Source organism: Rhinolophus sinicus, linkage group LG06 (genome assembly GCF_036562045.2).
Source record: "Rhinolophus sinicus isolate RSC01 linkage group LG06, ASM3656204v1, whole genome shotgun sequence".
NCBI lineage: Eukaryota > Metazoa > Chordata > Mammalia > Chiroptera > Rhinolophidae > Rhinolophus > Rhinolophus sinicus.
The window spans coordinates 166284989-166297729 of record NC_133756.1 but is presented as its reverse complement, the minus strand read 5'-3'; the positions used below and the strand labels follow the sequence as shown (position 1 = coordinate 166297729).

At 58.8% G+C, this 12741-nt stretch overlaps 1 protein-coding gene across 4 annotated transcripts; it reads right to left on the bottom strand.

Annotated features, from left to right (window-relative positions):
* Positions 1-227: 227 nt before the first annotated feature.
* Positions 228-8790, bottom strand: RNH1 (ribonuclease/angiogenin inhibitor 1). 4 transcript variants are annotated; one of them, XM_074337015.1, is made up of 11 exons: positions 6754-7061; positions 6413-6548; positions 5232-5337; positions 3841-4011; positions 3530-3700; positions 2843-3013; positions 2590-2760; positions 2201-2371; positions 1773-1943; positions 551-721; positions 228-455 (listed from the first exon to the last, which is right to left on the bottom strand). In XM_074337015.1, the coding sequence occupies exons 3-11, from the start codon at positions 5315-5317 to the stop codon at positions 368-370; spliced, it is 1371 nt and encodes a 456-aa protein (XP_074193116.1). In that variant the 5' UTR covers positions 5318-5337; positions 6413-6548; positions 6754-7061; the 3' UTR covers positions 228-367. The 4 variants fall into 4 exon arrangements, with proteins under 4 accessions (XP_074193116.1, XP_074193117.1, XP_019570336.2 ...); XM_074337016.1 differs by lacking the exons at positions 6413-6548; positions 6754-7061 and adding an exon at positions 8213-8790; XM_019714777.2 differs by lacking the exons at positions 6413-6548; positions 6754-7061 and adding an exon at positions 8609-8779.
* Positions 8791-12741: the final 3951 nt, after the last annotated feature.

Genomic DNA, 12741 nt, shown 5'->3' with positions numbered 1-12741 from the left:
GGGCTGAATGCCCGGTGTCCTATGGGCCCTCCCTCCCAAACCTTGAAGAACTGAATGCTTTGTGGCTGCCAGGACTAGGCCTGGGTCCTGCCAGCCAGTTGGGGGCTCGGCCCAGACGGTTACTTTAAGCAGCTAAGTCTGTGGCGGTCTTGGGCAGCAGGACTGCTCCTAAAGGCATCACACCTCCGATACGGGAGCAGGGACCCCACAAGGAAGGACAGGGACCCTCCTGCCCAAAAAGTGCTTTAATAATTAAAAAGTGTCCAAAAGGTTCTTACAGGTTAAAGCGATTCTCCAGTCAAAGCTAAGACAGTGGAGTGAGAGCCCTGGGAGCTGGCCAGCCCCCTCCGTGGGGCAAGGCCGGGCCTCAGTAGACGATCTTCAGGCCGGGCTTGCTCTCCTCCAGGGCCCGCAGGCGGTCATCCGTGTGCTCCGACACGTAGATGTCGAAGAGACTGTGCAGAGGGCAGGCAGGGAGTGGGCCGGGGCCTCGGCCGTGCCCCCCACCCCTGCCATCCCGCCAGGCCACACCGCCCGCCAAGCCACTTACACCAGCTTTTCCAGGGTGCAGCTGGGCTGCTGGAGGCTCTCGGCCAGCTGCAGGACACCTGGGTCGCTCATACAGTTGTTGCTGACGTCCAGCTGGCGGAGGCTGTGGTTGGTCAGCAGGAGAGCTGCGAGGCTGCTGCAGCCGCTGTTGGTCACCTCGCAGTCCCCCAGCCTGGGTGGAGAGCAGGGCAGAGGTCGGGACAGGGCACACCCCCAGGCTGCCACTGACTGGCCAAGCGGCCTGGGCCACACCGCCATGCCACAGAGCCCGGAGACATCTGCCCGTGGCACACCAAGCCCTGGGGACGGCGCTGTGCCCCACACCTCAGCCTGAGTATCTGGGTTTCCCAGTGGCCCCGGATGGACCATGAAGGTGGGAAGTGCATACAGAGCTCCCTGCAGGTGGCACAGCAGTCATATCCTGGACTTAGGGTCCCAGCCTCCTCTGGCAGAAGGTGGGCACCCAGGGGCCTTCTGGAAAAGACAGTGTTCAGTGCCAGGCGAGGACAACAGGAGGAAGATGGCCTTCCCCACTCCTTGCTTCTTCACCACCCGAGAGCCGAGCCCGTGGGTTGGGCAGAGGAGGCAGCCAGAGGCCAAGGGCAAAGCTGTGGGGCGGAGGGTGATGGGATGCGTGGAGCGCACAAAGGCTTCCGCCCAAGGAGAGGCCATGGGGACAGGCTAAAGAAAGGAGCTGGGGGACCTTCGGGCTCAGCCTGCAGGGCCAGGCTCAGGGCTGCCCATCCCCACACCCCAACCTGTGCTCCATCCAGGGTGCCAGGTGTCACTGGAAAGCCACCAGTGAGAGGCACAGAACACAGAAAATTTGTGACAGGCAGCAGAAATGCAAGCCATGGAGAGAGCAAAGCAAGGCCTGGTCTGGGAGACCTAACCGTGGCTTCCTGAGGGCTCCAGGAGGAAACCACCATCAGAGGGACGACACTTCTCAGCATGACCAAGTGTCTGCTCAGATAATGAGCCAGGACCCCCATCTGCAAAGAACACTGAACCCCAGAACACGACCGCCCCAGAGAAAGCTGGTGATGCAAAGGGCCCCAATGGGTGAGGCTCAGCACAGTGGGGTCCACGTCCTCCCTCCGAGCTCATTCTGGAAGCACTAGAGACGGCAGTTAACCAAAGCAGAGGGACGCTGCAAGGACATGCGGGAGGAGGAAGGCGCAGGACCGTGACCGTGGGGAGGGCCTCATGGGGAGCACGCTCACCAGAGCTCCCGTAGCGTGGTGCCCGGCTGGCTCAGGCCAGTGCACAGCTCCTGCACGCCGTCGTCCCCCAGCTTGTTGCTGCCCAGCTGCAGCTCCAGCAGACAAGTGTTCCGTGCCAGCATGGTGCTGAAGTGCTGGCAGCAGGCGGCCGTGAAGCTACAGGACTTCACCCTGTGGACACGGACACAGAGGACTGCGGCCCCCGCCTCTGAGTACCCCCAGCCCCACCCTCCCAGGACACCGGCGCCTTCCCACTTTCCAGGGACACCCCACTTTGACAGCCCCTCCTTACTCCTGCCTTGCTCCCAAGTGTAGCAGCCGACCTAGGTCCTCGGCCCCTGGCACGGTCCCCACTGGGCCCCGGTCTCCCTCCTCACACAGGTCCCCTCGGGCACTTTCATCCCTGGCTACTGCCGGGCTGCACTCACCACAGGGACTCCAGGCGGCAGCTGGGCTCCAGCAGGGTGTCACACAGCAGCCGGGCACCCTCGTCCCCCACCTCGTTCCCAGCCATACTGAGCTCCTTCAGGCTTTCCTTGGTCCTGAGGACGCGGCAGAGGTGTCTGCAGCCGCTGGCTGTGATGTCACACTCCCAGAGCCTGTGGGGGGGACACGTCACTGCAGGCCACCAGGGGCAATGCCAGCCCAGTGTCAACACAGTTAGTGACAATCGTGACCACTGCTCATGCTACCCGGCCACTCTTAGGCCCCTTGCCTGGCCACAGCCCCGGGAGGGAGCAGGGAGGGCGGGCCAGTCAAATGGCGGGTGCAGGGCTACTCGGGATTTCTGCGGCCACCTGCCCAGAGGCCCACTCACCACAGGGTCTTGAGCCGGGAGCTGGGGCTCAGCAGCCCGGGGCACAGCTCCGCGATGCCCGTGTCACCCAACTTGTTGTTGCCCAGGTACAGCTCGCGCAGCGAGGCCTTGGAGGCCACGATGCCGCACAGGTCCTGGCAGTTGGCCGAAGTGAGGCCACAGCTCTCCAGCCTGGGGGCATAGGGGGCACTGTGGGACGGGGAGCCCCATGCCGCCCCGATCCCCGCCCTGCCCCCACAGGCCCCACGCTTACTTGAGCGACTCCAGCGGGCAGGTGGAGGCCGCCAGGCCCTGGCACAGGGCCCGCACGCCGGCCTCGCCCAGCTCGTTGCTGTTCACCATCAGCTCCTTCAAGTCCCGCTTGGTCTTGAGCACCTCGGCCAGGGCCTCGCAGCTGGCGGCCGTCAGGTTGCAGTACTCCACCCTGGGGACAGGCGGGCAGGCGGTCAGCCTCCTCCAGACCCGTCCCGGCCGAGGGCACCTGTCTGGTCTCCTGTGGCCTGTGGCGGCGAGGCCCATGGACACCGGAGGGGCTGCTGGGCAGTGACAGCACAGCAGTGCCCGGACTCTCCTGGGTCGCCCCTGACCACCAGCGCCCCCCAAGCGTTGGAGTCACTGGACCCAGGACACAAACGCTGGGCCTCCTCAGTGGGCCTCCTGGATCAGCCTCCTTACTCCATTGCTGAGTCCATCTTGTGTTCACGGTGGCCAGGCCGTCCCACAGTCAAGTGCGGGATCACAGGCCAGTTGCCAGCTCCTTTCAGGGGGCCACAGCCCCAGTGTCACCAAAGAGGAACATATGTAGGTCCCCGAGAGCCCCTCCTCCAAGCTCCCTGCAGCCCATGTGTTGGGAGGGGGCTTGCCCAGGGCAGGCCCTCCCCCAAATCCCGAGGGGCAGGTGGGTGCAGGGCTGTGGGCGGGCGTGGTGGGGCACACTCACTGCAGCTTCTCGATGTGGCACTGGGGGTCCAGGAGCCCTTTGCAGAGGAGCTGCAGGCCCGCATCCCCCAGCGGGTTGTAACTGAGGTACAGCTCACGCAGGGTGGGCAGAGAGCGCAGCACGTCAGGCAGGGTCCCACAGCCGGCCTCCGTCAGGCAGCAGTTCTGGAGGCTGTCAGGGCAGCACATGGCGTCATGGGCTGCCACGCCCCACATCATAGGCACGCCACCGTGCAGGGGGGCCCAGGGTGGAAGGTGAGGGGTCACTGTGCTGACCCGGGCTAAGGCGGGAGCCCAGCGCCGGTGGCTCACCTGAGCGTCTGGATCTTGCAGGCGGGGTTGTGCAGACCCTGCAGCAGCACACGCAGGCCCCCATCCCCCAGCTCGTTGTTGCAGAGGTCCAGCTCGGTCAGGGCGGGGTTGCCTCGGAGCGCAGAGCTCATGTCCTGGCATCGTGCCTCCGTGATGCCACAGTCAACAAGCCTGCGGACAGGACACCCAGACGATCATGTCGGTCACACAGCAGGTTGTGATGGCTGGGGCGCCCAGCGCTCTCCACACCTGACCAACGCCAAAGCCCTGGCCAGTCTCCAGGGAGGGACTCGGTCAGCACAGCCAGGCCTGCAAGGAGCAGCGTGGGCAGCGTGACCCGGTAAAACAGAGTCCACCCAGCTGCGTGGGAGATGGAGTCAACATGGGGTCGGGGGACAAATGAAAAATGGCAAGGAGTAAAGACACTAAAACCCCCAGTCAGACCAAGGCCTAGTCGTGACCATTCTGGCAACACCCCCTGAGGGAGGCCAACGTCAGGAGGCGACACTGAACAGAAAAGGACACGAGCAGAGTCAAGGCACATCACCCAACATGTTTACCAGTTCCAAAGGGCAAAACAGTCCTGGAGAAGCGGCAGACGCCACCTAACAGGTGGTCACGTGACAGCAGTGACCATATAGCCCACAGCACCGTATTCCACATAGGACACGGCATCTTTTCTGTGTGTTCTCGCCAAAAATATGTGACTCAGCCACAAGAAGACATCAGAGGGACTTTCTCCAGACCTGAGCTGACCCATGAGGCAGATGACCAAGGACAAAGAGGGACACAGGGACCGTCCCAGATGGGAGGGGGCCAAGGAGACCTGACGACAAATGGCCCGTGGGATCCTGCACTGACTGGAACAGGAAAGGACACAGTGGGAAAGCTGGTGATATCGGAGTCAAGGTGGCTGTACTGGGCTCCTCATTTTCACCAGTGGCCCAGGCGATGGGGCACTGACTTCAGGGGACATGGGACGAGGGGCACAGGGAGCCCCCAAAGCATCTTCGTAACTCTTCTGTGAACCTCAGTCTATTTCCAACAAGTTTAAGATAAGCAGGCAGCTATCTGTTGTGAAGCCTGAGGAACTGCTGTGTGTGAGAACAGGCAGCGAAGGGACAGGCCACGCCTGCACGCAGCCACCTGACATGATTGCGGCCCTGAGGAAGGAGCCGAGCCAGAGACCCGGGCCGGCCGCTCCGCCCACCTGGGAACAGGCTCACACTTTTACATGGTTGGGTAAAATACAAGAATAACCTTTCACACCACGTGACACAGAGTCTACATTGTGTGTCCACGAGCTGAGAGCTTTCAGAGCCCAGCACGCCCACTCGTGGGCCCCCAGCCCACCAGCAACCCTGCAAGGACCTGGGCAAGGGCGTCTCTACCTGACCACCTGCTGCTGCTGCATCAGAGGCAGGAGCTCCCTCCACTGGTCGTCACTCAGCTGCTCGTAGTGGATGTCCACACTCATGATGAGAGAGGCGGAGCTTTCTAGGTGGAAGACGAGAGGGGGAGGAGTGAGCCAACCGCTCTCAAGTCTGAGAAGCCAGAGGTCCAGCAGGCGGGCTGGGAGCAGGTGAAAGGCCCTAACCTCACCAGGGACCGGCCGGAGCCTGAAGACACCTGAGGCCCTGAAGGTAGGGCTGGGAGAAGAGCCCTGGGTGCTGAGATGCAGGGAGCTGGCTTTCATTCAGGAGCTGCAGAAAGCCCTGGAAGTGATGCGATTTGAGCTGCCCTTTAAAATGGCCCTGCCCAACAGGATGACTCAGCCCCATGTGAGGTCCTGGCTCCCTGAGACCCCCGGGTTCCTGAGAACAGTGCCTCACATGTTTGTGTGCCAGCCTGGCACTGCCTGGCTTTGCTGAATGGAGCCCACAGAGGGGAGAGTGGCCCAGGCCAAGGCTCCACTTCCACTCCTGGGTGCCGGCCAGCAGGCAAATTCATGTTTGCAGGTCCCAGCAGATGGGCCTGCTGAAACGGGTGAGGGCATCTGGGACTGGCCATGTCACCCAACTGTCACACAGAGGAGTTGTCTACCCAACCCACAGCCAGAGCATGTGAGCGAAAGCGTACCCGCCCCTGCTGGGAGCCCAGGGTGTGGTCACCCAAACCCTGACTCAGAATCCTCAGTCATGGACCGGCCTGCTGATGCTGAGCCCTCCCGGGCCCAGGCTTCACCAGACATTGGGGTGTCCCCTGGTTGGGCCTTTGGGCCAGGAAGGCACTTCTTAATTTCTGGGGCTCAATGATCCCTTTGAGAACCCCATGAAAACACGCAACATCGCCCAAAAGATGCCCCGGTTAAAGGCCCCTAATCTAAACCTGGACAAGCACATTTCAGGCCCACCGCCTCACTGGGAGTCAGTCCCCCAGCTGGGCTGCTTCCTAGGGTCCCAAGTCGGGGGTCCAGGAGCAGAACAACGCCCCTAATCAGTGGTTTCAAGTGTGACAACGAGCAGCTCAGCAGGACCTGCCCTGAGGGCAGGAGATGGGATTGGGCCTTCACCGGGGCAGCGCCCACGACCTATGTCCGCCGGGAGCAAGGTAGCCCTGGACCGCAGGTTACCTCTGCGAGGCGCGGGGAACAGCCGGGAGCGAACGGGGGTCCGCGCGAGGCCGCCCAGGGCCGCCGCCGCCCTCCGCGCCGGCCCGAGGCTCCGCGTGTTTCCGGGTGGCCTCGGGCTGGGGTCGGCGCGGTCACTCTAGGAAGAAACGGGCCGCGCTCAGACGGCGCTCGGACAGGGTCCCCGGCGCCCGGCCGCGCCCTTCTCGGGCCCCAGAACACGCCCGCAGTGTCGCCCGAGTTCGCCCGCTCCGCCAGGGGGCGCCGCAGAAGGTCCCCCGCGGCCTGGCCCGCTCGGACCCCAGGACCCTCGAACCCCAGGAACCCCAGAACCTGCAACTCACCTCGCGCCGCGCCGCCGCAAACCCGACCAGCTGCTGCGGCCTGGACTGGGGGCGGGGCCGCCGGGCGGGGCGGGGTCCCGGCGGGGCGGCGGCACTGGCCCCGGGGCGGGCCTGTCCCAGCGGCTCTTTCCGAGACGCGCGCCGAGCCGTCGCCTCTAATTAAGAGTCGCCGCATTCCGGGGAGCCCAGCGTCAAGCTCCGCGTCCACATCTGATTTCCCACTTGCTGGCCCCGATTGGCCTTGCGGCCTTGTCGGCCAGAACAGGCAGGGCACCGGCCAGCTCGCCAAGAGGGGCGCAGGCGCGCGTGGGGGGCGACCCCCGCCGAGGCCGCGGCGCGTCTCGCTTCCTGCGCCTCCTCCCGGCAGCAGGCCGGTTCCGGGGCAGAAACAAAATGCCTGACGCTTCTTTGCTACCAGACTGGAAGTGGGAGAGACTGGCGAGTGTTTGTTGTGGACGTGCTGACGTGGGTGAGACTGTAATCAGCCAGGCTGTTGGGAGCGCGAGTTGGCTTCTGTAAAACACGCACGCACCCCTTTCTACGTATCAGTCAAGAGCCCTATTCATGTATGAACGCAGGAGACACGTTCAGAACGTCTTTTCGCAGCCTTCTGTAACTGCCCAAACCTGGAAACAACCTAATGTCTATAAGCAGGAAATGGTTAAATAATGTGTAACACATCCGTACTCTGCCAGTTAACAAAACTGTACTGACACGGACGACCCTGGAGGGTGCACTGCTTCATGTTTTAAACTTGCACATCAGGACGTGGAGCATTACGCTTGAAAACCTCTTGAGGTGGGCACTGCCTTAGCAGGTCACCTCCGCGGGCGCCCAGAGCTGCCGCGAGTGTCTGCCAAGCGGCTGCAGTTACTTATTCAAGAGCGTCCCCTCCTGAGTTGTGCACTTGTTAGAACAGGGATGTTCCACGAGTCCCCATCACGCAGGAATCCATCGATTCAACCCACGGCTACTGGTCACCTGCTGTGTGCCAGGCACAGCTCTCGGGCTGTATCGGCGGGCGAAGCAGGGCACAGGCCTCAGCCCGCCCTCGTGGAGCTCAAGCTCGAGTGACGAAGGGAACGCAAAACTAAATTAATCGGATTTAGAATGCGGGACGTGCAAGGGGGGAAATAACGCAGGATGAAAGGGAATCCGGATGCCGGAGTGGCGGGGCAGGGGCAGGCAGGGCCCCGCACAGCGACAGCGTGCTGGCTGGGCGGGCGACTGGGATCTCCCCCACCAGCGTCGCAGTGCTCCCGGCGGACCTGGCCTAATCTTCGTGGCCGCCAGGGGGCAGCACAGTGCGGACGTGGGATGAGGACCCCACCGGTTGCCGGGGTCGTCGGTTCTTTGCGGGAATAAAGTGAAGTGTGACCCAACTGGGACAGTAGCTTGCTGGACACCAACAAACAAGGGGATCAGGGCGGACCTCACGACTGCGCTGGGAAAGACCTACCGATCGCGGACCACGCAAGCGCAGACAACGTCTCCGCGCCGGACTCCCAGCGTGCCTCGGGAGTAGGCTTGGTGGCGGGTGCGCACGCGCGGAGGCGCACTCGGGCGCTCTGACGTCCTCCGGGCGCGCCGACGTCCGCTGGGCGGCGCTGCGGCCTCAGCCTGCGCGGCCCCACCTCGCTGCGCCGGCCCGGGTGGCCTGGTGCCCACAGTCCCTGCGCCTACCCGCCTTCGCCCCGCCTCACGAGCGCCCGTCTAGCCGGGGCAGCAGGGCCGCAGCAGCAGCCGGCCCACGTCCGCAGACGACCCCACCGAGGCCGGCGCTGGTAAGGGCTGACCCCAGGCCGGCCGGCCGGCGGACGGGCGCACGGGCTGTCGGACTGCGGGAGTGACTGACCTCGAGACGACGGCGGACTGTCACTGGCCTGCAACCAGGAGGGAGACGGCCACTTACGACGGGGGATGGAGCGCGCCTAGCGGGGCGAGGGCCGCCGGGTCGCAGCCAGCGGTGGGGGCGCGGTCTGGTCGGCGGAGGCTGGACCTCGCGCGGGGCGGGCGCCGGCTCTGCGGCGCGGAGCTGTGGGTTTCGGCGCGCCCACGTGGCGGTGGGGCGGGCCAGGCGGGGCCCTCCCGGTTTCGCGCGCGGCTGCGCTGGGACTGATGCACCGACGGGCGCGTGCGGTGAGCGGGCCGCGGATGTGGACGTGGTGAGGACGCGGCCTCCGGGCTTGAGCTCGCCCCTCGGGGCCGGGTCGTGGCGTGAACGCGGCGGGCAGGGCCTGGGCTCCGTGACTTGGAGCCAAGTCTTAGTCTAGGTCTCAAGCTTCTGCACAACAGCCGTAGGGCTGGAGAGAAATGTACTGTGACAGACAGGTGGACAGACGTGATTTTGCAGGAAAGAGTCAACGTTATTCATTACGGCAACATTTGTAATCTGAGTCATGCTTCATCCCGTAACGTTGTCAGTGACTGTTGACAGTTGTCTTCCTAAGTGCACCCATTCAGTGTTTACTGAGGAGCGCCTTTGTGCTGGGCTGTGTTGTAGGTGCTGAGGGTTCGACATTGAGCAGAACAGTTAGAAACCCTGAAGAATACCTTCCGTCGAGTACTGCATTTGCTGTATGTAAGTTTGCTGGTGATGGATTCTCCCCGTTTTTGTTTCTCTGAAAAATTTCTCTGTGTGTCCCCTGTTTTTGAAGGACATTTTTACTGGGTATAGAATTACAGGTTTGCAGTTATTTCTGTCAGCACTCTGAGGATGTTATTCCATTGTTTTCTGACTTCCATACTTTCTGTCAGTCTTATTGTTGCTCCTTTGAAGATGGCTTGTCTTCCTGGCTGCTTTAAAGATTTTCTCTTTATTTTCAGTCAGCAGTTCTATACAGCAGTCCCCCCCTTACCCACGGTTTCACTTTCTGTCCTTTCAGTTACCTGTGATGAACCATGGTCCAAAAATATTAAATGAAAATTCCAGAAATAAGCAAGTCATAAGTTTTAAGTTGTGGGCTGTTCTAATCTTGTTCTGCCCCTCCCAGGATGTGAATCATTCCCTTTGTCTGGTGTCTCTGTGCTGTAAACACCCCCTGCCCATTAGCCACTTAGTGGCCTTTGCAGTTATAAGATCGACTGTTACAGTATCGCATTGCTTGTGTTTAACCCTTATTTTACTTAATAATGGTCCAAAGCGTAAGACTAGTAATGCTGGGAATTCAGATGTGCCAAAGGAAGGCCATAAAATGCTTCCTTTAAGTGAAAAGGTGAGTGCAGTATAAGCTATTTTGAGAGAGAGGAAGACCACATTCATACAACTTTTATTACAGTATATTATAATTCTATTTTATTATTAGTTATTGTTATTCATGTCTTTCTGTATCTAATTTATAAATTAAACTTTATCATGGGTATATGTGTGTAGGAAAAAACAGTGTATATAGGGCTCAGTACTGTCTGTGACTTCAGGAGTCCACTGAGGGCCTTGGAATGGATCCCCTGAAGATAAGCGACACTGCTGTACTTTGCCTGGATGTATTTTTCCTTGCATTTATCCTTCTCGATGCTCGTGGTGCTTCTAGAACCTGTAGGTATCTTTTTTCAGTTTGGGGAAATTCGCAGGTCTTCTTTCTTTAGATATGTGGGATTCCCACTCTCTTTCTGCTCTTCATCTGGAACTCCAATTAAAAATATGCTTGGCCTTTTTCACTGTATCCCGCATGTCTCCTCTGCTCTTTACTAGATTTTATATCCTTTTGATTCTATTTCGTTCTAATTTTTCTGACCTGCCTTCTAGTTCACTAATTCTCCTTTATCTCTATCTAATCTGCTGTCAATTCCATTTATTGAGTCCTTAAATTTAGTTTTTCTGTTTCAGAATTTTCATTTATTTGTTTGTTTTTGTTTCCAGGTCTCCCCCCTCCCTAAATTTGTGAATCACGTCTTTTGGCTCCTTGAGTACATTAAGTGTAGTTATTTTAAAGTCTTTGTCTGATCGCTCCATTATCTGCATCCCTGTTGGGTCTATTGCCTGTTCTCTTTCATCGCATCTTACCTCCTGGCATGCCTGACTACTTTTTATTGGTGAGTGTTGCACGTTTTATGTTTAGGAAATCAGAGAATTTGATGATTGGACGATGCACTGGATGATGTTCTCTTCTTCCACAGCAGACGGCTGGCTTAGGCACACTAGCAATCACAGCATCTTAATCCTGACGGGGTTGGGATCACTTAAGTCCAGCTTCAGTTCTTACTGGGGCTGGTCTCTTTCCTGCTTACTCTTTCTCTGGGGTGTAGCTCTTCCAGGATCCAACCCATAGCCTGTGGAACTTACAGGGGGCCCAGCCTCCTCACACAGGCCTTGAAATCCACTCTTCTCTTGCAGCCCTGGGAATCTGTAGAAAGTTCTGGTCAGCTTCTCAGCCTCGCAGCTACTGCTTTCTGATTCAGCAGATGCTTCTGGTGATTCGCCTCGGACTGAGCCCTCTTCTGGGTGTTAGCCTCACAATTCCTCACTGCCTTGGTAGCAGTTCTAGTAGGCGTATGGGGTTTTGTCTTAATACTGTGCCCGGCTCGTTAGTTCTCAGCAGAGGGGTGTCCTGAACCCTCTCTTCCACCATCTCAGGAAATGGGACCCTCCCTCTTTTCAGGAGTACGAAATGCAGCCTGTAGTTGGGTTTCCACTCCAAGCCCTTGGGAAGCTCAGCAATAGGTATTTCTGAAAAACAGATATGACCCACAGTGTCTTTGCATGTGAGAGTTGCTGACATGGAGTTAGCAACTCAGAACAGAGCAGGTCCCAGGCTCTTGGGGAGGCCAGAAAGGGGAATTGATTTTCTGTTCAGGACACAGGCCTTACTGGAGCTGGTAATGACACCAGTGTGTAAGAAACATCACATTGATTTCCTTTTCTAATTAAAATCAAATCTGCTCTGAGCCGCCACTTGTCTGGGTGTTGAACACACAGTCAGACCACTCCAGTTACAGGGTGCAGAGTGGCTGCCATGAAGGTCAGTTAGGGGGCCTCACGGAGCCCGCCCATCTTCTTGGAGCCCCTGAGGGTCCAGCAAGGGTGGCGGTGGGGCCAGCCAGCCTGTGAGTTGTACAGATGGCCTTTGGCTGCTGAGGCACAGCTAGGGCTCAGTTATGAGAGAGCAGGGGCAGGGGTGAGCAGGACCCCATCAGGATGTCCAGTGGGGAGAGGGAAAGAGAAGTCAGTGTTCTGAAGGCACAGTGGACTGAAGTTGGTGATGGGTTGGCTATAGGGTGAGGGGAACGGACACTTCAGAGTGTCAGCTTCAGTAGCTGAGGGTGTCGTGGGGCTGTTTACGAGAGGGGAGGACAGAGACGACCACCTAGGGGTGGGTTGGAACTGTTTTAGGCATAGTAATTTGGGGATGCCTGTGAGACACCCAGGGGTTTACCAACTGGGCTTTGAGATGAATGAGGGGCAGCCATCACAACCTGGTGTGGGTACTTAATGCTGTGGGGGGAAGACCCAGAGCTGACCCCTGGACAACTAGGGGATCCAGCATTCACTGTCAACTAGGGGGTCAAAGCCAGCTGCCAGTGGCCCAGGGAGGCCAACGGGTGGTGCCAGTTCAGCCTGAAGCCAGTGGGGTTTGGCACCCCTCACTTGTACAGGCCCCCCCAGGGCACCAAGAGGGACCTAGCAAAGGGTTCCATCATCATAGGTTGTCAAGTTAAAGCATTTTAACTCAGTCAGCCTCTTTCCACTCCTCCATTATGCTTCCTCTCTGGCCAGGAGTACAGGGTGTCTCAGATGTGGAAAATGTTCCACAGGAGCACAGATGTGGAAAAACCCAAGTTAAGAATGTGTCATCCTCACTGCATTTGTACAGATTTTTTGCGATATTTCAATATAAATAAGAAACTACACATTCCTGCTTTGGACAAACTGTCTTTTGCCACCTTTAAGTTTGTTTTTTAAAGAACAGGGAAATATTAGATAATAAAATATGAAACACTGATACCAGTAGAAATTATTGAGACCTCAAGGCACAAACAATAGTAGAAAAT